The 23,843-nt window shown below is 53.4% G+C and overlaps 1 protein-coding gene across 3 annotated transcripts in view; it reads right to left on the minus strand.

The window, feature by feature from the left end:
- Nucleotides 1–23,035, minus strand: part of WNT3 (Wnt family member 3) — a 51,230-nt gene extending 28,195 nt beyond the window's left edge. Inside the window, exon 1 of one of the 3 annotated variants that reach the window (XM_072781376.1) lies at nucleotides 22,802–23,035. In XM_072781376.1, coding sequence (XP_072637477.1) covers nucleotides 22,802–22,881 — 80 coding nt within the window. In that variant the 5' untranslated portion in view covers nucleotides 22,882–23,035. The remainder of the gene's footprint in view (nucleotides 1–22,801) is intronic. The other 2 variants (XM_072781377.1, XM_072781374.1) reach the window with 2 other exon arrangements.
- Nucleotides 23,036–23,843: the final 808 nt, after the last annotated feature.

The following is a 23,843-nucleotide window of genomic DNA, read 5'->3' on the forward strand; positions in this document are numbered from 1 at the left end:
CCGGGGGCTCTCAGGGTGCTGCTTGCTCCCTGGCTTTCAAGGTGGGTACTCCCCCCATGGCCCCGAGGATGTGCAGGTGAAACAGCCCGGCGCGGCACCTGGACTTTCCCTCTCTGTCTAGGGAGGCTCCACTCAAGTTCAAAGCCGTGGCTGCCCCTCCCTCTCGCCCCATTCCCCATCTGCAGGAGAAGCAGCCAGAGCGAGCCTCAACATCTTCCTCTGTGCCCCCCTAAATTCGCCAGTCCCGAGTGCTGCCGCCAATTCCTCTGCAGAGTCCTTGCGTTCGCTCCCTCTGTCCTTTCTTCTCAAGGGGCTCATTGCCAAAGGCGCCTGCTTGGGTTTTGCAAACATCTACTCAGCACCTGTTAAGAGCTGTGTTCCAGGTCCACCGCAGACCTCTGCAGGACCTCGTTAAATGTTCCAGAGCTCAGAGGGGTGGATCGCTGCTTCTCAACCCTGGCTCGGTGTCAGATGGCCCCGGGGGAGCTGACAGCTGCTGATGCCTGGGCTCCACCCCCAGAGAAACAGATGGAACAGGTCTGGGTGCCCCCTCTTTTCTGTGCTATTCCATGCTACGGGGAGGAGGCAGGGTGGAGACCGTCCTGGGTCACAGACGAGGCTCAGAGCCCGCCCAGGGAGGTGGTAGGAGGGGGGGCCCTCACTCCCTGCTATCCATCCTCAGGGGCCCCACCTGTATGGCTCCCAGAATGAGTCCATCCTTTTCCACCAGCCACTGGTGTTGTCTACCTTCCTCTCATGAAAGGAGCCCTCCCTCAACCTCCCTCTCCTGGGCTCTCCACAAATCTCCTCTTCACAGTGAGGGAGGCACAACTTTTCTGACCCAGCAGCAGCAGCACGTCAGTAAAAAGTGCTTGGGCGTGCCCCTCCATTGATACCCTGGGTCTAAACCACTGGCCAGAAAATGAAATGCTCGTACGGTATGCGCATCACAAAACACACGCTAGCATACACTGGGTAAAGAGAAGATGAAAAGTCTATTTCAAGAGTGTTAGCTTCCTCTTACAGCCTAATGCTTTATCTGATGACCCCGCCCCCCCACACACCTTTATCCTGATTCTCAACTTACTTTCGTTAGCCTTGCAGTGGTGTGAGCAAGTGAGCACACCAACACTCTTGGGGCTCAAAGTCCCCAGGCGCCCTCTCCCAGTGGGGGTCCACGTCTTGCATCATTCTTAGCCACAGCTACTTTTTTTTTTTTGGTCTAGGACTTCCAGATCTCCATGCATATCTCACTGGAGATGCTTTTTCTCCCCAAGTCCATGCGTAGAGCTCGCACTCACCTCCTCTGGGTCTGTCCTTACTTCCTGCCGCCTCACCTCCGCTCACTGCCTAAGTCCTGCCACCCCACCAGACCAGGCGCATCCCCACACAAGTGCCGGCGCTATAGAAAATTTCTGTACTTTTAGTCCAGTGTTCCGTCCATATTCATGACAAAAGTAGGAATTTCTTCCAGGAGGAAACACATTTAAGACAGAAAAGATAAAAATGACACACCATGCTCACACACATTCATACATGTATGAATAGCAAACGTGTCAGGTAGAAAAAAGTCTCTTTACAAATAGGATGTGTCTGTGTCATGTGTGTTCAGCATGAGGGGCAAAATGTCAAAGCATATTTGGTCCAGTTAAGGTCCCTCAGGAATCACTGTGGCCTGAGAAGGCCCAAGTCACCACAGGCAGGAGGAGGTGCAAAGCCCAGGGAAAATGAGCTACTGGGGACACAACGGTGAAATAAGAGGCAATGCCTTATCTAGGTGCATACCCAATGAGAATGTAGGGTGTATTTATTGGGGTAGAGAGTACCTAATAAGGTCACGAGAAAATAATTTAGAGTTCTGTAAGTAGGGTAGTGAGGGGATTGATTGGTGGGGGTGCTGAGCATGATTATTATTATGAATAATAACAGCTACCTTTTACTGAGCCTGACTAGTGCCAGGAGCCACGGAAAGCACGTTACATAGAATATATCTTTTCATTTGCCAAAGAACCCTCTGGAGGTTATAATTATCCCCCTTTGACAAGTGACTACATGGGTTCAGAGAGGCTAAGCACACATGTCTGGGGTCACACAGCTAGGAAATGGAGGCACCAAGCTGCCTAATAAAGCAGTAGGGGAGACATTTCTTAGGACAGAGTCTGTATGGGGCATGTTGGTTAGGAGCTGGAAGAGGAGGGGAAGGAAATACTCAAGTAGATCCTGCCACTCAGGCTGCTTTCTGGATTTATAGGGCTGTAAACTCAAACGCCGGGGCCCATTGATCTTTTTTCCTTTGAATGTTGTCATGGCTCTTCCATACTCGAGATCTATTTGTCTGTATCCCAGAGAGAGCTAGACACTCACTCAAAGCATCCCCCGGTGGGGAGGAGACCTCTACCTGAGGGCTGGGGGCAGGACTCGTGAATTCAGGACCTCTCCCAGAAGGCATTCAAGATGCCTAAACGTAGATGACTCATGTTCCAGCACCTTCCAAGTTTGCAAAGCATTTCCCACACAGCATCTGAATTAATTCTCTCGACAGTCCTGAGAGATAGACATGGCCTCCACTTTCCAAATAAGGAAGCTGAGCCTCATGTAGGGGACCAGCAAGTGAAGGTGGGATTTGACCAAATGCTGTGCTGTTGCTATTCTTCTCTTGTCTAGATCCCACCCTCTGGTGACGACCGGCTGATTGGAGAGGAATGCATTTATTCAGCACCCACTGTGTACTCTGCACTCAGCTGGGCACAAGACACCATCCCAGCCCTTGACCTGGAGGAGGGTATAATCTCATGGGTAGGCCATGTGCACAAGAAGAGAGGGCATGAGCATGAAGACCAACCAGCTTACAAATCATTCTGGGGGAGATGGGGGACCAGGTGAAGGAGAGGACATGGAGTGGAATGGGCGGACAGATAATCTACTTCAGAGGGATGTGCTCTCAGGTGGATTTTTATGCCCTGCAAGAGAAGGAAGAGGAAGGGAACTTTCGGGACATTCATGTAACTCAAAGACACCAAAACCCAAGGAGCAAAGAGGGAAGGAGGCAGGGCCTGAGGTCCCAGCTGATGAGTTTCGATCTCGTAGGCAGTGAAGTGGGGGCCACGGCCATTTCCCCTGAGAGAAGCCTGTCAGAGCTGGGAAGAACACTGGGGGATCATCTGGCACAAAAGAAGGCCGAGAGGAGGCAGTAGGACCCGGCATTCACACCCCCTGGCTCTGTAGCCCCAGTTTGGGGGTTCAGTTGGGCCTCATGGGCTGAAAAGCCAAAGAGAGCTCAGCCAACCGTGATAAGGGGCTCTTCCTTGTCTTCACAGAATTCTGGTTCTCCTTTGTTCACAGAACACATTGTACCACCATGGGGAGGAGAAAAAGCTAAACTCAACACCTTATCAGATTCTCATACTAGTCAAGCTTTTGAGAGACCAATCAGTCCACATGGGACTGGGAATTCCATCGTCTTTCCAGTCTGGAAAGTTCTCAGCCCCACTTCTCTCAGTTCCTCTGTCAGCCTCACAGGCTGCTTCCACTCCTGGGTGCCTTTGCCTCATGACATTTGATGGGAAAGCTCGTCTATTTACCCCCACCACCCCCATGTCTCTGAGCCGCCATTTTGGCCCTCGTGGCCTCTCCTCAGGTGCTGATGGAGTAGCTGCTCCCCTGCCTGGAATGCAGCCCCCCAACCTTCTCTGCTCCAAGAAAAACAGCCTGTGGCATATGCATCTTAAACCTCCTACAGTCACATCACAGAATTAGCCCTTCCCCCAAGACCCCCACATCTCACTTCTGTTGTATGGCTGGACCAGGGACAGAGCCAGAATAAAGCCCTGGCCACTATGGAGAAAAGAGGACAGTCAACCCCATGACTCCCGGGGTCCTCCTCCTCCTCCTGACTCCTGAAGAAGGGAGTCGGCCTACAGGGTCAGAGAAGGCCAGCTGGCGCACGGGGAAGGATTCTAGCATGTTCACCTCAGAAGTCAGGGCTGCCGCCCCCCATCCTGATTCCCCCTTACAACCATCTGTCTTTCACCTGGATAACCTGCCTGGATCAAAGCGGCCACAGATGTCCTGCCTGCAAACATTTCCTGGGCACACGCAGGGCCCCCGGCAAAGTGCCGTGGGTGGTGGCCAAGCCGACTTCCAGGATCTCTCTGCCAGTTCTGCAGCATTGCTGATTCACAGGTGACTTTCCTCCTGTTGTGGCCTCAAAGCCCCACCTCAATATCTTTGTTTCCCCGGATCTACCACGAAGGTGATGGCAACTGCCCGGCCTCCCAAGGACCCATTCTCACTCACTTATGCTCTGTCTTATGTATACACAGCGCATTTACAATCCACCCATATAGTGCCATGGTTTCCATCTTTTGGGGAACGAGAGAGACTAAAAAAGCGGATCAGGTTCTCAGTGGGGTGACTGTGGGCGAGGAGGGGGAGGAGCTGCCCAGTCCCCGAGTGGGAAGCAGCGCTGCAAACCACTGGCCCATACGGCTGCCCGGAGTCCTGGCCCCGTTGCTACCACTCCTTTCCGTGTCCATTTGGGAGGACTCTACTTCCTGATTAGAAAAATATAAATGTCACCTCCGTCTAAGAGATGGAAGGAGGAGTCGTCGACATATAGGTAAAGCTCTCATGACGGCCCCTGTACAACGAATGGTGGTGGCTATTATGCCAGGCATGTTTCATACACGTCACACATACTAACTCATCTAGCCCCCCAACAACCCTGTAAGGAAGGTACTGTTACCATCACCCCCATTTGGATTGGGAGACTGAAGTGCAGAGATGAAGTGATTTGCCTGAGGTTACCTGGGCTTAACCATAGGGTGCTAGATCCCTCCGGAAGGAGTCAGAGGAGAGATGCCATTCAGCAGTCACAGGTCGTGTACCCACTTATGGGAATACAGGGAGGTGAGTGCGATGTGGTCCCTGCCTACAGGGGCTCCCAGTCTCAGGGAGACCAGATGCCTCAGAAGAAAATGACTGGAGCCTAATGCAGGACAGTGATTCATTCCACTGTGGAGAGGGTGTGACCCACCCCCAGGGTGCGATGGCCAGCCAGTTTTGACTGCTTCCCAGGAGAGGGGATCTAGCTGGATGACCGATTGACTGATTGCTTCATTCATTCATTTATTAAAGTGTGCATTCACTCAATTCAAGCCCCTCTGGAAGGGGTACTCAGGATTGAACTAGTTCACAAAGGATAATTTTTTTAAAATCAGAAGAGGGGGCACCAGTCTGGCTTAGTCGGAAGAGCGTGTGGCTCTGAATCTTAGGGTCATGAGTTCGAGCTCCATGCTGGTATAGAGATTACTAAAATAAATAAATAAATAAATAAATAACTTAAAAATAAAATAAAAAAGAGGAATCACAGCCTGATTGCTGAGAAGAATAAGACCACAAGGACAAATTGACATATGAAAGGAGCAGGAGAATCTTCTAGATCACATTTTCCAAATAGATTAGAGTTGTTATTTGGGGAGAAAGGACTACCAAGTTAAATAATTTTGGAATACAGACTAAACAAATGAAAACAAGGGTCATCGCTGTGGGGCCTGTGTTGCTAATATGCTAATGAATGCTAATATGCTAATGAGCACCATAAACATCAAGAAGCTAGAAGTAGCAGGTGGCATGTCCCAAACTTAATTGACCCCAGAAGCCCTACTCAGCAGGGTTATTTGGAACTGCTATAAGAAGGGCATCCACAAGCGCACAAAGTCCTGCCCTGGCCCAAACGCACGCAGAAGAGCAGGTTGCGAGGTGGCAGTTAGGTTGAGAAGGTGTCCAAGAAGATGACAGCTCTGAGTTTGCTGGATTTTGCAAACTCCTGGGAAGGTTATGGTCAGGTGAGGGAGTGATGAGAAAGAGTTTTCCAGTTGGGATAGGGATCCTAAGACCCCTTTATCTTTGTAGGAAAGGCCTGAAGGGGCAGCCCTGGTGGCGCAGTGGTTTAGTGCCGCCTGCAGCCCAGGGCATGATCCTGGAGACCCTGGATTGAGTCCCACGTCAGGCTCTCTGCATAGAGCCTGCTTCTCCCTCTGCCTCTCTCTCTCTCTCTCTCTCTCTGCATCTCTGTGAATAAATAAATAAAAATTTTAAAAAAGGAAGTGGGGTGTTGCCAGCGTGAGGGAAGAGAGGATTGGCAAGGCCGAGCTCACGAGGACAGAGATTCAAGCAGGACCTAGCAGCCACACCTGGTTTCCAAGGTGTGCTGAGGAGCTCACAACTCTTCTTTCAGATGGAAGGAAACCCAGCATTTAGATAAAGATTTAGGAGAAAGATTCGTCTTCTGGTCTTCCCTGAAGTGGCACCTGGGAGATACTACTACCGTTATTCAGGCAGGAGAGGACCAGGGGGACACGTACCCTTGGTCTGGTGGGGTTCCTGGGATGGACTTGCTGGAAGGAGTGGCATTGTTTCTGGAAAGCAGGCAGGGTGCTCACAGCCCACGAGGGTGCACTTAAGGAGCAGAAAGGAGAGTGGTGCAGATGGAGAGGTGAGGCAGAGAAGAGAAGCCTCCATTAGCCAATTTGCCCCTGTCACCAAATGCCAGTGATGCCCTCTGGACTTTAGAGAAGAGAATGTGAGGAGCGTGAGGGAGTGAAAGCCAAAGGTGGGGATTTCCACCAGACACACCAGCCACGGGCCATGTGTTCTTCCAAATGCATGTCTTAGGTGTCGAAATGAACACATGCGTCCCTGCCCTGCCTCTGCTTCACCCAGCCCTGGGACCTTAAAAACAGTCCCATCTCTACAAATGAAGACCACAGATCCCATTTGTGAAATCAGTGAAAATGTAGAGCAAAATGAGAGTGGAAATGGGCACAACCTGACTTTGAAAAGCTTTGTGTCAACTTGTGAAGGGAAACATTTGCAGATCCTGCGATAGGCACCCCCATGAGCTACCGTCCTTCATGTGCACCCTGAGACACTCGTCCATTGGCAGGAGCTGGAGCTAGCAAGTGTGGTGCATTCAGATGATGGGCTATTACACAGCTGCGAAAATAAAAGAGCTCCAGTAATATCCAACAACATTGTTTGAAATTTAGAAACATAATGTAGAGGGAGAAAAGACAGCATTCAGCATAACACCATTTTTATAATGGCTAAAAATAAGCAAAATGAAATATGTATTGTCTAGGCATTCTTAGCTGGGAAAACTATTATTTTATTTTATTTTTTTAGATTTATTTGTTTGAGAGAGAGACACACACACTGAAAGGACCAGTGTCTAAGCCATTAACTGGGGCCATATTAAACCCACACAGACCAGTCCTTGGAACTCCAGTAAGAACAACAACTTCCACATTTGATTTATCCTTCCCTTCCCAAGAGCTGGAGGCCTTGGTGAGTACTTTGGTTGTACAGGACACCAGGACAGAAGGTCAGGCCAGAGTCCACATTGCATTGAGTCACATGCCCATCACCCACTTCTTTCTTCAAACAGGTTAATCAGTTGAGACAAAACAACGTAAAGCATATGGTTTTCCCTGAGTGTGGCCTGTTCTGTTTTGGAAGGAATTCAGATCTTTTTGTTCTACAAATTCTGGCCTGGGATATTTTTATACCCCTTGCTACACTGGAATGACCTTTAGAACATCATTGACTTATTATTCAGTATTCACCTTTAGCTCAGTTCTTGTGTATTGTTTCATTTCATCCTTAAGGGGCACCAGGTGGCTCAGTCAGTTAAGCGTCTGCTCATGTCCTGGGATTGAGCGCCACATGGAGCTCCCTGCTCAGCGGGATATTTGCTTCTCCCTCTTCCTCTATCCCCCCCAACTCATGCTCTCTTTCTCAAAAAAATAAATAAAATCTTAAAAAAAATACTGCCCTGAGATCAGAGTTTTTACTCCCATTTTACAGATGAACAAACTGAGATTCAGGGATTTTTAAGAATGTACCCACAGTTCCAGAGCTATTAAGTGGCACATCTGAGATTCACATTATGGCAAATTTGACCCCTCTTTCTGGAATGCTGGGCTGCCTTTCAGCATGGAGACTTAGAAGCTCAGAGCTGGACCCTCTGAGGCCTCACACAGTGAGGGAAAACGCTGTCCCAGAGGGTGGGAGCCAGCTGAACCTGAGTGTGAGGTCGCTTGGGCAGGAGCCTAGTTCATCAGCTCGATCAACAGAATTCCCAGCTGTGCTCCTGCATTATGCAGGGCGCTGTGTAAGGCTCACTGGAGATGTGAGGGCATACAAGGGGAACCTGCTCTCAGGGCTAGCTCACTAGTTGGGAAGGCCAGACAGATGCACATGAAGAGATAACTAAGAACCCAAGAAGATATGTGACAAGTGCCAGCAGGTCTTCCCGGGAGGACCTCACGGAAGCTATGAGCGTCTCTGGCCAGGGCTGGAAGACTGAGCCTATGACTGGGGCAATCTCAGCAGTGTCCCTTCCTCCTACGACTCGTCTTAGAGGGCCTGTTGTGCACACCTGCTACGCTTGGTGATGTGGGTCCAGAGATGACCAAGAGCTGGTTCTGCCCGCAGGGGGCTCCCAGTCTAGTTCATGGACGTGCTCCTGCTGGAAGGGGCTGAGCAGGGGCCTGTGCCAAGGGAAGGCTACACAGAGAAAAATGTTGTCCAAACTGGGCTCTGAAGAATACAGGCAAGTTCCTAGAGGTCATTCCAAGGGAAGGCAAGGGCAAGCACAGAGGTTGGGAGATAGAAGTAGTAGAACAGTACAGACAATAAAACAAGATTAAGGACAGCGACATGTGTGGACACCGGCACCTCCATACTAAGTCTCACACCTATCGCATCCTTTACCCTTTAGAGTAGCTCTTATCTTTACAGAGACAACAGAAGCTCAGAGAGTTTGGGGTCATCCACATACTAAAGGGAGAACCATCCAGAGCCCAGGCCTGCTGTTCCCTAAGCCCACGCTCTTACCCATGCGAGGGAAAGTAGGTCACGGAGAGGAGGTGGGAGTGGGCCCCGAGTTAGGGGGCAGCTGGACCGCGCAGGGCATCGCAGGCCACGCCAGGGACTGGGGAGCCACGGAGCTGCCGCTGCACGCTCTTCCGATCGGGCCATTAGAAAATGACAGATCCCACCAAACTGGAAGGCAGTTCCTTCGAGGCTAAGGATGGGTAAGACAGCGTTCCAGCTCGGCAAGGAGGGACTTGAAGGTGTGAGGTGACCCCAGCCTGTGGAGGAGCTGGAAGTGTCACCCGTGCAGAAGGCAGGCAACCTGCTGAGGTAGAAATCTAAGACGCGGCGACGTTGGAGAAAGCAAGCTTCTTCCAGATTCTGTGGAAGCCCTGTTTCCTGCCTACGAGCCCAGCCCCGGCTGGAGCATTTACGGGGCCTGGCCGAGAGGGCAAGTAGAGGCTCATCTACCACTGCCCAGCACGTGAAGCCTCCTGTCAGGTCAACAAACTGTTAAATCCCATATGTCCCATTCAACTCAGTGAGCTATGCACTTGAACTTAGCTACTCTCTTATATGTATTCTTCAATAATAAATTAAAAATTCATCCTCTCATCCTTGTTCACCACCTGAGAGGCTGGGTTCTCCAGAGTTTGATGCTAGAAAAGGGATATCAGGGTGGGGCACCTGCCTGGCTCTGTGGGAAGAGTGTACAACTCTTGATCTTGGGTTGTGAGTTCGAGCCCCACATTGGGTGTACAGATTACTTAAATAATTTTTTAAAGATTTTATTTATTTATTTATTCATGAGAGACAGACAGAGAGAGAGAGAGAGAGAGAGGCAGAGACACAGGCAGAGGGAGAAGCAGGCTACATGCAGGGGCCTGAAGTGGGACTCCATCCCGGGACTCCAGGATCACGCCCTGGGCCAAAGGCAGGCACCAAACTGCTGAGCCACCCAGGGATCCCAAATAAATAATTTTTAAAAAGAGAGGCACCTGAGCAGCTCAGTCGGTTAAGCATCTGCCTTCAGCTTAGGTCGTCATCCTAGGGTCCTGGGATCGAGCCCCACATCGGGTTCCCTGCTCGGGCTAGGAGCCTGCTTCTCCCTCTCCTGCTACTTCTCCCCTCTGCTCATGCACTCTCTCTCTCAAATAAAGAAATAAAATATTTGGAGATAAAAAAAGAAAAGTGACATGGGGAGATCCAGCCTGCTGCCTGCCCATCCCTGTTCCATCTCACACTGGACACCCCAATGGAACCTCCGAGCTCCATCCACAGCCCCTGCAAACGGCCTCCCCTGACTACCTCTTGGGTGCAGGGGCACTCACACCAGCAGTATGGCCAGTCTATCAGGATCAAACCCAGACAGAGATCTGCACAGCCCAGAAGCAAGTTCATGGCCATTTGGACAAGGACCTCCAGGGACGGACCCAGAGCAGAGGTTGGGGGGTGGGGAGTGTGAGTTCTGGGTGGGTACAACCTCTTGGACCCCAGACCCCATGCCCTGTGGGGAGGGGCACGGCCTTAAGACTGCAAAATAGAGCCCTCTAAATTTAAGGGTCTGGTGAGATCCCTTCACCTTGGCCTCAAGGCAGTCCTGTGGGTTACAGCATTTGCAAAAGGAGGTGGAGAAGCTGGAGAGAGATCAGAAGATGGAGAGCAGGGCAGCCCGGGTGGCTCAGTGGTTTAGCGCCGCCCTCAGCCCAGGGCGTGATCCTTGAGACCCAGGATCGAGTCCCACATTGGGCTCCCTGTATGGAGCCTGCTTCTCCCTCTGCCTGTGTCTCTGCCTCTCTCTCTCTCTCTCTCTCTGATGAATAAATAAATAAATAATCTTAAAAAAAAAGAAGAAGAAGAAGAAGAGGGAGAGCAAGGGGGTTAAAGGTGTGCAGGAGATTGGGTCATTGGGGAAGGATGGTTCTGGAGAAGGGATGACCCAGGGAGAAATGCACTCCTATACTGGAGGGGAACTAGAAATCCACAGTGAAGCTCATGTCCCCGAGACGACAAACTAGAGAGTCTGGGCTTGAACTGAGTCAGGAAAGACCGCAGGCAGACCTAAGGAGGAACTTCCTGCCTGGAAGGATGGGTGTGGTGTCACTGGAGGCCTGTGGGCCTGGCTGCAGGCGCTTTGTGTTGTGGTTGCTGCTCCCGGGCTGGCCAGCTGTGGGGCCTTGGGCAATGGAGTGGCTCTCTTGGGGCCTCAGTTTCCTCACCTGTAGAATGGGGATAGCAGGAGTATCTGCCTCCTGAGGTCATTTGAGGGTACGAGCTAAAGTGCGTGCTGCGCCTCCCAGGCACACACCATACACAACGAATCATCGGCTGGCTGTGAGCTGCCTCCAGCACTCGCTTCCTAGCTCCTTCCTTAGGCTCTGGCAGCCTCAATTTTCTCATGGACAAAGTAGCGATGAAGGTGCCTGGCCTCCATTGCTGGGTGCCCTTCTGTGTCCCTCCTTGGAGATCTACTGGTGGGTGGGGACTTGGCACCTTCCAGGCCAACCCGGTGCTCCCCTTGGGTGTTGCCAATGGGAAACGCGTGGCTGGTAGCAAGGGACCCTGGTGCTCTTCCCGAATGACCGTGGCCTTGTTCTACCTTCCCACTGCGCCTTATAGTGACAGCAGCTCCCACGATGGCTGCTGGGGACTGGGAGAGACCAGGGGGAGGCTACCGGAGTATTCGGTCACCTGCAGAATGGCAGCAATAGCACTGGCTGCCTTCCAGCACCAGGGAAGGAGGGAGGAACCAGATATGAAGGGAGCCGGGGAAAAGGAAAAGTCTGATCACTGGCTAGGAAACAAGAGAGCTTCCCAAGAGGAAGATTACGTACCGACTTCAGGTTTCGAATGAAGCAGATCATGGACAAAAGAAAAGACGGTGGCTTAGCCAAAGACAAAGCTTTAGTAGACTCGGGGTGGAGAGAGAGCTGATGATAAAGAAATAGAAACTGAGTGGAATTCTTGCAACGCAACGCCCTGATAGAGCAAGATTTTTTTAAAAATTTGTGTGTGGCTCACCTCTTTCCAGCAAAGATTTGACCACAACCATTTATTCCAAAGACAACAAATATCTATTGAGTATGGGCTCTGTGCTTGGCAGGCACAGAGAATACAGCGGTGTGCAAGACTGCGCCTGCCCTCAAGGAGCTTGTAATACAAAACACATGGGATTAAATAATAGCATGAAAACAGAAAATCACGTTCAAGGTCAAGGAGAAGACAAATATGCCATGTCACGGTCAACAGAGGTGATAAGATTGAATTTCAAGTTTGACTCTGGGTTTCTTGATAGCCAGAACATAAAGGGAAACATACTTTATCTGAAAAGGAGAGATGCTTGTCCTCAGGGAGGAATAAAGTTGAATTTTGAATTGTAAAGATTGGGTAAAAAAAAAATCAGCTATCTCAGATGCACTAACTCAAGAATTGGTTTGGGCAAGAAAGACTCTGATTTTTTTCTGGGATGTGTAGGATAGAGATCGGGTATGAAGGAGCACGAGGGACTAAATAGAAAGATAAAACTCATAGCTGGAAGTAATTAATGCAAGAGGCCACTTACTCCACCTCCTTCCTATTTCACAGGCGAGAAAACATAGGCTCGGGAAGCAGCGATTTGCCCAAGCACCCTGCACCCCTCCAAGGGGCAATAAAATGGTCACGTGCCTCTAGTGCCAGCATCCAACTAGCCCAGCTTGAGGACACGTGGAAAGTTCACCAGAGACTTGCATGTATCTCTGAATAAGGGACCTCCTAGAGTTTCAGAAATAGTATCAATAAACCCAAAGCAGCAGCTTGCAAGTTGAAGGTCAAATGTCATCTTGCCTCAAAGCTGTCCTTGGGGGAAGAAGGTAGAACATGAATAAGTCAATTCTTGCCCCAAATAAGAAATCCGCTTCTGAGCCTGAATGGTGGTAGAAAGAAAAAGCTTTGGGCCCAACAGGATGTAGATTCGGAGTAGAGGGTAGGTGGCCCAAGAACTCATCTGCAGAATGGGGCGAGGTTGGTTTTAGAAGACCATGACGTGTGTATAGGGACCAGTACATAGAGACCACCAACAAACACACTCACCCAATCCTGGATGAGAAACAAGTCTCACCAAATGGGAATTTAAAACTAAAGAATTGGGCCCCCAAGTATAGAGTGAGCTGGTGAGCATGGTGGAGGGGGTGAGAGTGGCAGGTGGCGGGGTAAATAGAATATTTGCAAATGGAGCTGGGAGGGAAAATCTAATCCCAAAGGAACTGAGACTCTAAGGACAAGGCTCAGACAGCGGCCTGCTCAGGTCTGGGCTGCCATCCTCCTAAGCGCCTTCCAACAGTCCAGGGCTGCCAGCCACGTGGCCGGAGCCAAGAGCACCTGAGCCGAGCAGAGCAGGCTGACTGCTGGTCAAGGGCGACCAGGTCTGGCTGCCTTTCAAAGTCAGCAGAAGCAATGTGCTCTGAGCCTCAGGGTACCCCAGGGGTGGGATGGGCCCACTCTGCCCATTCAGTCTGCTCATGACGTCATAGTGATGCACGTGTGCAACTGGCGCTCTTAGAAACATCTTTTGTTCCTGCGTCTTCACAGAGTGCATTACATACGGCACAGAGCTGTTTTTGTTTACCGACCCCGACTCTATGCTGGGCACTGGCCAGGGCGGGTGGCGGTTCCAAGGAACTAAAACTGCTTCTCCCTGTAGCGGGGCACCTGGAGGAGGAAAATAAGACACCCAGAGCTCACGGTAGAAGGCAGGGGGAATAAATGGCATGTCTGCCTGTGGGGGAGAAGAAGAGGGAGTGATGACATGTTTCCTGCTTAGAGGGCACTGGTTTGGAAATCTAGGAGGGCTTCCCAAAGGAAGAGGGTTTTGATCTGGGTCCACGGCAAAGTGGAATTTCAGCAGTTGAGTGTGGGGAAGGGAGAAAGGAGATGGGAGGTATTTCCATGAACAGACACAGAGGAATTGGGGGGTTCTTGGGGGCTTATGAAAGTACTATTGAACAGGTGGGTAGAGGCCAAATCCCAGGGAGCCTTGGTGCCAGACAAGAAGTGGGGAGCCACGGGAGGTTTAAAAGCAGGGGGGAGGCCCTCAGAAATCCCAGTTAGGAAGTAAGTGGTGAGGATCTGGACAGGAGGCAGGATGCTTGTTCACACTCACTGCCACAGCCCCTATTTGCATTCCTAACGGCCCTGTGAGGAGAGATTGGTTTTTCTTGCTGACCCAGCTGGATCCGGCAGATAAGTGGGACTCTGTGCCCAGGGGCAGGTTCCACACAAGGACCCTCCCAACAGCCTGGGTGCTTAGTCCTATTGCTCCCACCCCCCTTACCACCCCCAACACGTGCACACACACACTCAGTCCTCCCTATTTTTCCAACCTGGCTTGAGTGAATGGTCTGCCAGTTTGCAAGGCCTTTTGGAGGCAATTAGCATTTTCTGATGGCCACACGCCTCTTTCCCCTTACTCTGCCTCACCTCCACCCACATCTCCCATTTTCATTTGTCCCTCCTTAGGAATCCTGCTCTCTGGGCCACCTGGGTGGCTCAGTCAGTTAGGCTCGGGTCATGGTCCTGGAGTCCTGGGATCAAGTCCTGCATTGGGCTCCCTGCTCAATGGGGAGCCTGCTTCTCCTCCTCCCTGTGCCCCTTCCCCTGACTCTTCCCCTGCCTGTGCTCTATCTCTAATAAATAAATAAAATCTTTAAGAAAAGAAAAGAAAAGAGATCCTGCTCTGTGCATGGCTGAGCCCAGGTCAGGCCTCTGGTCTCTGCATTAGGTTGGGAGGACACCCATGTCATGTGCTCTCAGCTATGAACCTTGGCATGTCTGGTGGCCACTTGGACTTCTGCCTCTTCTGAGCTTCATGATGCCCCTGTCCAGCCCACTCCTTCCTCCTCCACTGAAAATACCAACTCCTCAAGCTCAGAGGCTCAGAGAGTCCTGCTGGGTCCATGCTTAGCACCCTCTGACCAGCGGCGAACTCTTACTCTTCTTTTCTGATAGGATCAGCAATGATGCTAACTTCTCTGGAAAGAATGTGATGCTTCTCAAAGGGCTTCCTGAAGATGATTGCTTCTGAAGCTCTGGACAGCCCTGCAGGTAGGCGGGGCACGTGACAGCGTTAGTATCATCACCCACTTTGCAGATGGGAAAACCAAGGCCTGGGAAGTGGTGAGACTCATCCATGACCTCACAGCTGTACAAAGCTTTGTGCTCAGCACTCCCACCCCGCCCTGAGGTCAGTCCTCAGTGACCGCCTCCTTCTACCAGGCAGCTGGTCCAAATCACTGGGTGACCAGAATCCGGGATTGGAATCCTGGAGCTGGAAGTCCAGGGCAAGCAGCTTGCCCAAGCCCCCTATTTACTGAGGTCGAGAATAGTGAAGGGACTTGCCCAATGTCATGCCACAACTAGTGGCAGAGCTAGGTCTCAGGACCCCTAACTCACTGGCTAGAAACCTCCTGTCACCCCACCCCACACTGCCCCCTCTTGTCTCCCAGCACACTTGTGCGTCTCCATCCTTCCCCTAGATGTATGGGTGTGCCTGACATTTCTGGAATTCACTCCACACACATAATGAGGCCATTTTGAGAAGGCCCGCCTCAGGGGGAACCAGAGAGCTGTCTAGTGTCCCCATCCTGACCCCTGCCAACTCCTCCCGGCTGTACACGCCAAGCTGCAAACAGATAAATAGACTCTATTGGCCTAGGCTACCCTCCTCCCCCCTGCCCCCCAACACACCTTTCTAGCCTCCAGAACTAGTGGTGGGTTTTGGGTTTCAAAGCCGCGGTGAGACTACATGGGAACCAAACAGCAATAGAAAGATGTCAGGTTGCCACATGGGTCAGCGTTCATAGAGGGAATCCAGATGTCACCACAGCAAGTGACTGAACAGAATGGGGGCTGCCTGTCAACAGTGCAGAAGTGATTTTGTAGCTTTAGCAGTTGAATTGCGGGGACCCTCTGAGATGTTGGTTTAACGTGAGGATAGCAAAGTTCCTCTCCCTCTGATACAAGCCTGACCCTGCCTGGAGAACTCTCTGGATCTAAGGCAGCAATCGTGCCCACATAACACAGGTTGTCTGGCACTAAAGAACTCGGTTTCAACCTCTGAGCACAGAACCTGGTCCCTAAGTACCCAGCCCGCGGCCTGCTGAGAACCAAACGTAAAAGGAATGCACTTGAAGGAAGGATCCAGAAGCGGCAGTGGGATAGGGCCCTGGTGGGAAAGTGTGGACCTTCAGGAGGATTCTAGAAACCCAGAGTGGGTCAGCTATTCACCTGCCCAGAAGCAGGGAAGAGGGGAAACGGTGCTCCTCCTCCCTAGGTGGTCCTGTTTCCCAGCCCCCCTGGATGCCAGACTCCCCTGGAGGAGTCCCCGGGGATGGAACTCTGGCCTCTCTTTTTCTCCACCTCCTCCAGTCTCAGAAGCTCCTTCTGCTCTCCTGGCCTCATCTCTCCTTGATAATAGGGAATTCCTTCTCTGGCAGCAGGGAGAAAGGGGGACTGTGCCTGGAGTGTGGGCAGCTATGGGGACTGGCCTGGAGGGGGAGGGGGGTAAGAGTCGATCCCCCCCGCTGCCGCACCACTCATAACCCCCCCCCCACCAAAGAATGTAATTAAGCAGCAGGCCTCTGCCAGGAGCCAAGCTTTCTGCCTTCCGTCTATAAATCACCTTCTGAATCATCTCTCGGCTCCTGGAGGAGCAACTTCTGTGCTCGGGCTGGTCCAGGCGGCCCCAGTCCCACTGTGCGCCTGCCTGACCACCCCCCCATCCTGGGCCCAGCCCCAGGTGGCTCCAGGTCCCAGCTGGAAATGGCAGTGGCCGCAAGAGCCCCACAAACTGTGGGGTGGGAGGAGGGCTAGAGGAGGCTCCAGTGCCCTCTCACCCTACCCTTCCTGGGCAAGCAGAGAGCTGAGGTTAGGTTTGCCTGACCTAACTCCATCAAGTTAAGAATAAACCTGTAGTTGGGGCATCTGGCTGGCTCAGGAGGAAGAGTGAGAGTTGGGCTCTTGATCTTGTGAGTTCGAGCCCTGTGTTGGGTGTAGTAATTACTAAAAGAATAAATAAACTTAAAAAAAAAAAAGAATAAAGCAACAGGCTCATGGTCACCAGTACCATGGATACCAAGGATAATGAGGCAAGTTGACCTCTGAAGATAGGAAAACAGGCCAGACCCCGAGAGGCTTCTTGGAAGAGGCGAGTTTGGATGGAGGACTTCAATGGGTCAAAACAGCTTGCAGACGGCGGGTGCGAGTAACATTTACCCAGTACTTTCCGTAGGCCAGGCATTGCTCTAAGAGCTTTATGTGCGTTCACTCACTGAATCTTCTCTACAACCCCTGAGGCAGAAGCAGTCACTGTTCTCATCTTATAAATGGGGAGACTGAGGCTCAGAGAGGTTAACCTGCCCTAGGTTACCTACGTAGCACGTGAAAAAGCCACACGTGAGCGTGAGCCTGGCTGCCAGGTTTGAGGGAAGTGTGGCCAGGAGGTGCAGGCAGGCTGGCCCGGCAGGAGTGGAGCAGCCAGCTTTGGGACTGAGGTCAGGCGGGGCTTCGGAAGTCAGGCTAAGCTGCCTAGGGCCAGCTCTGAAAGTCTGAATGGGCCCTGCAGGAGTGGGGGCCGGGGAGGGCAGGGGAAGAGGACACTGGGGCTGCCCTTCCCAGCAGCGATGTGTCTGTCCCTGTCACTGCCTTGGGAACTCCGAGGGGCAGAAGGGATCCCTCAGGGGAGTCAAGGAAAATGAGGCCAGGCGGGAGGCGGGGACTTGAAGCATAGAGAGGAAAAGGAGCCCATTCTAGGTCCCACAGCCAGTGCACCATGAACTCAGACCCGAGTCTCCCCCCTCAGCTCTAACCACTTCTTGGCACCCAAGGAAACACAACACAGAACACCAGGATGGCCGTCACCTTTGCTGGAGGGGCTAGGCATTACCTGCCTCCCCACCTGGGACAGAGGTAGAGAATGTCTTCCCTCCCTGGTGGCTTTAGAAAGATCCTGAGGTGCACAGCAAGGTTCATGGAAAAGGCTAGAAGACCAGGTCCTCCTCTGCTCCTGGGCTCGCCACATTCTTAGGCCAGGAAGATCTTCCTTTTTCCCCACTCTCCCTGGAAGCGTCTGTTAGCTCCATCCTCCTCTGAGAAAAGTCACCTCTCCTACCCTGACCCCAAGCTCCTTGTCTCCTGCCCAGACCCCATTGGAAGTCTAGAGAAAACCCTAAGGTCGTAGCACCCTGCCCCTATCTCATGTCCATATCACCTTCTCAACTGTCTCTACTGTCTTCTCTCAATCCTTCGTCTGTCCAAGTCCCATTCAGGTCTTTTTGACATGAAGTTCTGTAGTGAGGTGGATTAGAGGCGCTTGCTTGGCTGTCTACTCTTTGGAGATTTCCACCTAGGCACCCCCCCCCTCTGTCTGCCTCCACCTTATGTCATGTTTCTCCACCTTATCAGTCATGGAGCATGCACCCAGATGCCAGAGTGTGGGGGCTGGTGGGGTTGGTTGGGTTTGTCACAGGAAAGCTGGAGGAGGGAGTGTGTCCACCAAAGAACTTGGCGCCGAGTCCAGCTCCTGACTCTTTCAACCTCACCCTCACCTCCCCCCCAAAAGGTCTCCTTACCAGGCAGCTGTCTCAACCCAGGGTCCTCAAGATCCCTGGGGTGGGAGTGAGGCTCAGAGCCCAGACTCCACCCATCGCTCACCTCTTGGCCCCGGAGCTGTTGAAAAATGCACTGAGATTCTGGGAGAACTTTCCCTGACTGCTGCGTCTTCCCCCGTGCCCCTTCCCCTGTGCTAAAGTAGATTCTTCCAAGAACAGAACTCAGCTCCAGGCTCCTGGTATTATGATAACATTTGACCTGTTTTTGTTTTAAACAAAATGTGGTCTCATCAATAAGAATACCAATAGACCCGCCACCAATTTCGCTCCCCTGGGACAGCAAGCCTCACCCACAGTGGGTGGGAGGTGGGGTGGGCAGAAGGCTTGTTAACTCACTTCCAAGAGACCTGGATTAATTTCCCCCACCACATCCCCCCAGGGAAAGACCTGCCCTGGAAGGGAGACCACCCGGTTCAAGCCTGGCCATCCGATCTGCCCATCTGTCTGTCTGTCTGTCTGTCTGTGGGATCAACAGCCTCCAGCCAGCTCAGCTTCTCGCCAGCCCCAGCCCCAGCCCCAGCCAGCTGTAATTCCTGCCTGTTACAAGTGTTAACACCTGGCCTGGGGCCTTCCTCCCCCGCAGTCTCCAGGTGCCTCCTTGGGCCCGGCCCACTGACCCCCACGGGGTTTGACTGAACATGTTCACAAGCCTCTGAAAGGCGGGTGGAGGTGGGAGCGGGTGGGGGAGGCAGCACGCAACTGACAGATAGGGAAACTGAGGCAGGGCTTGGGGCAGCCGCTCGAGTGAGGGAACGGGTCCCAGGATGGTGGAAAGAGAACTCAGGTGTCTTATTTTCCAGCTCACTGCCCTTGACTTCTGCAGAACACTTTCACCCAAGCTGTGAGGCAGGACTGCCTGGTGGAGCTTGAGCATAAGAGGAAACAGAGCCCCAGGTGGGTGGGTCACCCAGAGGCAGGTGGGCTCCCGACCCCCAGCATAGGCCCCTTCCATCGGGGCCTCTGTCTCTGGAATGTAGCAGGCCCTAGGATGGGCCCTCATAGGGGAGTTCATTTTTCCCCCAAGAAGGAGAAGAAAGACAAGTTCCTCCAGCAGGCGCTAACTGGGGCTGACAAGAAGAATTATAGAAATCAGTGCTGCTGTCACAGCTTCCTGTCCCAGCTCCACCACTACCTGGCTAGGAAGCCCTGGAGCACATCTCTTCCTTCCATGAGTCTCTGTCTGAGGCCCTTATGGCTCTACCTTCTGATCTGCCTTTTCTCAGGACTGGGGCCTGAGGAGCACAGGCTACTGGGGGTTCGAGGTGCCTTTCTTGAGGGGTAGCGTGGACAGAAATCTCAGCTAAAGGATTTCCCCTGTAAATCCCTCCTGGGGAATGTGTGAGCTGGGTGGGCTGAGGAGGGCAGGCTGTGCTGGACTCAGACGCTGAAAGAACTGGATTCCGACTGACTGCCCTGGAGGCAGAGTGGGAACAGGAATCTGAGACCCATCCACTCTACGGTCCCTGTCCCAGGCCCAGCCCCAGCTCTAGGAAGGGGACTTACCCTCCACCCCAGTTCCAAGACCAAAGACAAATGGCTGAAGAGGGGAGGGCTGCTAACTGCAGTCCTTTGGCAGACAGGATGAGCTCGTGCCAAGAAAGGCTCTGTACCCTGCCCCGACACTGCCCAGCCTGGGACCCGAGGTCAGCCGTGCCCTCTGCAGCTTCCCTATTAGACCTCTGTCTCCTGCTGGACTGCCCCTCCAGGACCACGGACACCCACCACGCACCCAAGCTTGGGATGTCACCCACACCGGTAAGTCGTAGGTCTGCAAACCTATCCATAATCCTGGGCCCAGCCAGTCACTGGCTGTTGAGGACGGGGTCACAGGCGGACCCAGACACAGCCTCGCACTCATACTTAACAAGCACAATCAGGTCATGGCCATGAGCAGTGATACACATGCACAAAGACAGCTGTGGGGCTTTCCCCTTACACTGTCATGAAGGCATGCGCACACACGCACGCACACACGCACACGCACACACAACACTCACATGCCCAGTCATGAACATAGTCATGCATAGTGTCACAAGCAGACACAGGGGCTGACCTGTACGTGGGCATAGACACTTCTAGACTTTCTGTCTCAACACACACATACACACACATCCTAGAATCAGTCACTTGCTGACACTTGTGTATAGAGACACAGCACACCCGGTCACAGCCATGGATCCCCCAGCTCACCTGAGTTCACATCCACGGTGGCCCAGGTACAGGCACAGACTCTTCCATACTCGGAGACGTACTGGTATACAGTTGACACTTCTTATGATCATAGACCTAGAACACCCTAGACACACACACACACATACACACACACACACAGCCCTCTCTCTGCTCAGACAAAGCAGCATCCCTGTCTCCCTCCAACCCCCGCCAGCCCCCAAACAAGCCATGTGTCCAGCATTACGTTAGAGGAGATGTCCTGGCTTTCCAGGTTTTTCCAGCATCTTCCTATCTAGATAGTCCCCCCCACACAACCCTGCCCCAGGAAGTGCCCTCCTCCAGTTAATAGGGTAGGGCACCTGGCCTCTTCCTCAACCCTGCAGCCAGTGGGGCTCCAAGCCTTCTCTCCATACCCTCCCCCTACCGGTCCCCAGGAAGGCAAAGAACAGCATGGCCTTGGCCCAGGGACGGAAAGAAGGTCATTAAGGGCAGGGATGGCAGGATTGGTTTAGGCAGCGGTCTTTCCCCCAACAGGCACAGTCCCCAACCTGGAATCCCCGGCTGCCCCAGCCACCCTTTGGACTGCTTTATGTACCGGAGGCCCCAGGGCCAGCCCAAAGCCGCGGGAAGGATGGGCTGGGCAGAAGAAAGACTTTCCCTTGGGTGTATGTCCTGGTAGCAACTCTCAGCACCCCCTACGCACAGACCCTTGGCCATGCCCGGTTCCTACCCCCATCCCGGCCCCCAAATGCTGCTACCCCCAAACAACTGGAGGCAGACTCAGGGTGTGGCCCCGGAATCATGCTGGCTCGGCTCCCCCTACCCTGGGCTGGGGAGGGGGTGGCAGCTCAAGGAAAGGGGGACACGCAGGTGGCACTGCTCCCTGGTGGCATTCCTTTCTGACTTTCACCTCAGGGGCCACAGTCCCTCTTCTCACTCATGGATCCCAAATTCTTCCTCCTCACCTCCCACCCCCCAGGCCGAGGCTCTCCTACGTCCAGGAGGGTAAGATTCTTTAATTAAAGTTTTCCGGAATGCAGGGGGCTGGAGACGGAGGGCAGGCGGGGTATAATTTAGAGAACTGGTTTCAGTGTCTTTCCCCTCTGGCCTCTGGGACCTGCCGGGGGGCGGTGGGGCTGCTCGGAAAACAAGGGGACTCCGTGGAGCTGGGGCTCCCGAAGGGCTGTTTATTCGTTGGTCGGTCCCCCCATACACGCACACCCCCCCACACACACCGCGCCTGGTTTCCCAGCCTTATTTACTAAAAATGTCTTTTGTATCCGCATTTCTCGGGGACGGAATTCTCCTCTTCCCTCTCTCCCTTTCTCCTCCGTCCTCGGTTTTCGAAAAGGAACGAATTTGACATGGAGAATTGGGTTTTTGGTCAAAGAACAGACCCACCCCCCTCCCAAACAACTACATTTTCAGAGAACCCCCCTTTTGCCAGGATGGACAAACAAGAAATGAATAAAATCCGAATTCAATGGCATCTCGGATCAGCAAATACCATATTCACTTCTGAGGCTCAAGATTAATCTAGAGCAGAGTGGGGAAAATCTGATGAAATCCATCCCCCGCCCGCTCCCCTGCCCCAGGGATCCCTGAAGACCCATCGGGGTCTGAAATATGAAGGCAAAAGGGGGTTATTGTGGGGAAATCTCTTGGTGGAGGCGCCGGCGGAGATGGGGGTGGCAATGAAGGAACAGGATGATTTTGCCCATGAAGACCCCAAAATGGAGAAGAGGAGTGGCTGGGCCCCAGGGACAGCGCTGGATTTCCAGAAACCCAACTGCAGGCAAATGGAGGGTCTTCGAGGCCCCCAGATTGGGACGGGTGGAGGGTTAGGATTTTAAGAATCAGAGACCTTCTGCGCCGGGGAAAGTCCTCCAGCCTCTGCAGCGAGTAGCAGGGAAAATGGTGATTATCAGAAAAGCCAGGAGTTGGATTCTGAAGGCGACACCAGCAGAAAATCCAGGAGGGGTGGGCGAGTGGGGGGCTGGAGGGAGGCAAGGAGAAAGGAGCCGCGGCCCACCCGCGGCCGGCGCCCCCCACCTCCCCGGGACCCGGCGGAGAAATCGGGCCGCGGGCGGACAAGAGGCGAGTCTTACCACCAAATTGGGTAGCCGGCGAGGACCCTGGTGCCACAGAGCAGGAGGCCGAGGAGCAGCCCGAGCAGGTGGGGCTCCATTAGAAGCGGCGCCGAGGAGGAAGTTTGCCCGCGACCATGAAGAGGGGGAGCGACGCCCCCAATAGTTGGAACAAAGTCCACTTGAGATTGGAAATGACTTTCGGGCTTGTCAGAAGCGCACCTCCACCCGCAGCCGCCCCCCTCCCGCGCCCAGCGCGGAGCAGCCGGGTTTGAGGATGTCAGCGAGCAGCCAATCAGCGCCCGCGGCCTAAGGTAAGAGATGAGTCTGTAGTTCAGCCTGTCAATCACGCGCCCCTCCCGCCCGGCCCACGAGTCGGGCTCGCGGAAGGGCATCGCCCAGCAAACTTGGGCAAAGCCCGCGCCCCGGCCCCAGTGGGAACTTGGGGGGGAGGGGCGGCACGTCGGACCCTCCGCTGGCCCGGGACCGCCGCGGCGACCCCCGCCCCCGCCCCCGCCAGGTTCAAGACGCCGGGGCTTGGACGGGGGCGTTCACGTGGTGCCGGCTTGGCGTGGGCATGGATGGGTGGCTCCTGTTCCCTCGGGGGGCCGTGACCCCTTTGGACTTGGGCGCGTGAGGAATCGAGAGTGGAAAGCACACGGATGTTTCCAGAAGCCTCGCTGGGGCAGGACAGGATCCGAGGGGCTCGGAGGGGGCTGGGAAATACAACCCCTCCCAGCCTCCAGCCTCCGGAGCCCGCGAGCCCGCCGGCCACTCGACCCCGGCCGCAGGAGGTCGCTTCCCGGGTGTCCGGGAGGCGCGCAGAAGGGTCCGCGGAGGCTCGAAGGTCTGGCTGCGGGCGGCGCCGGGGGACGGAGCTGAGTGTCATTTGAGTCTTTTGTCAGGGATCAGATCGGTATCGGGACCTCCTGCTGCCTTTGCATTTCCTGCAACTGACACCGGCGGCCAGTTGCATTTCCTGCTCGCGGTGCCAGGTCACTTTCTCCTCCTCGAGGGGTTCAGGCCCGGCGTCCGGCGCGGGTCACAAGCACTGCCCACAGCC

The sequence above is a fragment of the Canis lupus genome, chromosome 16 (genome assembly GCF_048164855.1).
Source record: "Canis lupus baileyi chromosome 16, mCanLup2.hap1, whole genome shotgun sequence".
NCBI classification, from domain to species: Eukaryota; Metazoa; Chordata; class Mammalia; order Carnivora; family Canidae; genus Canis; species Canis lupus.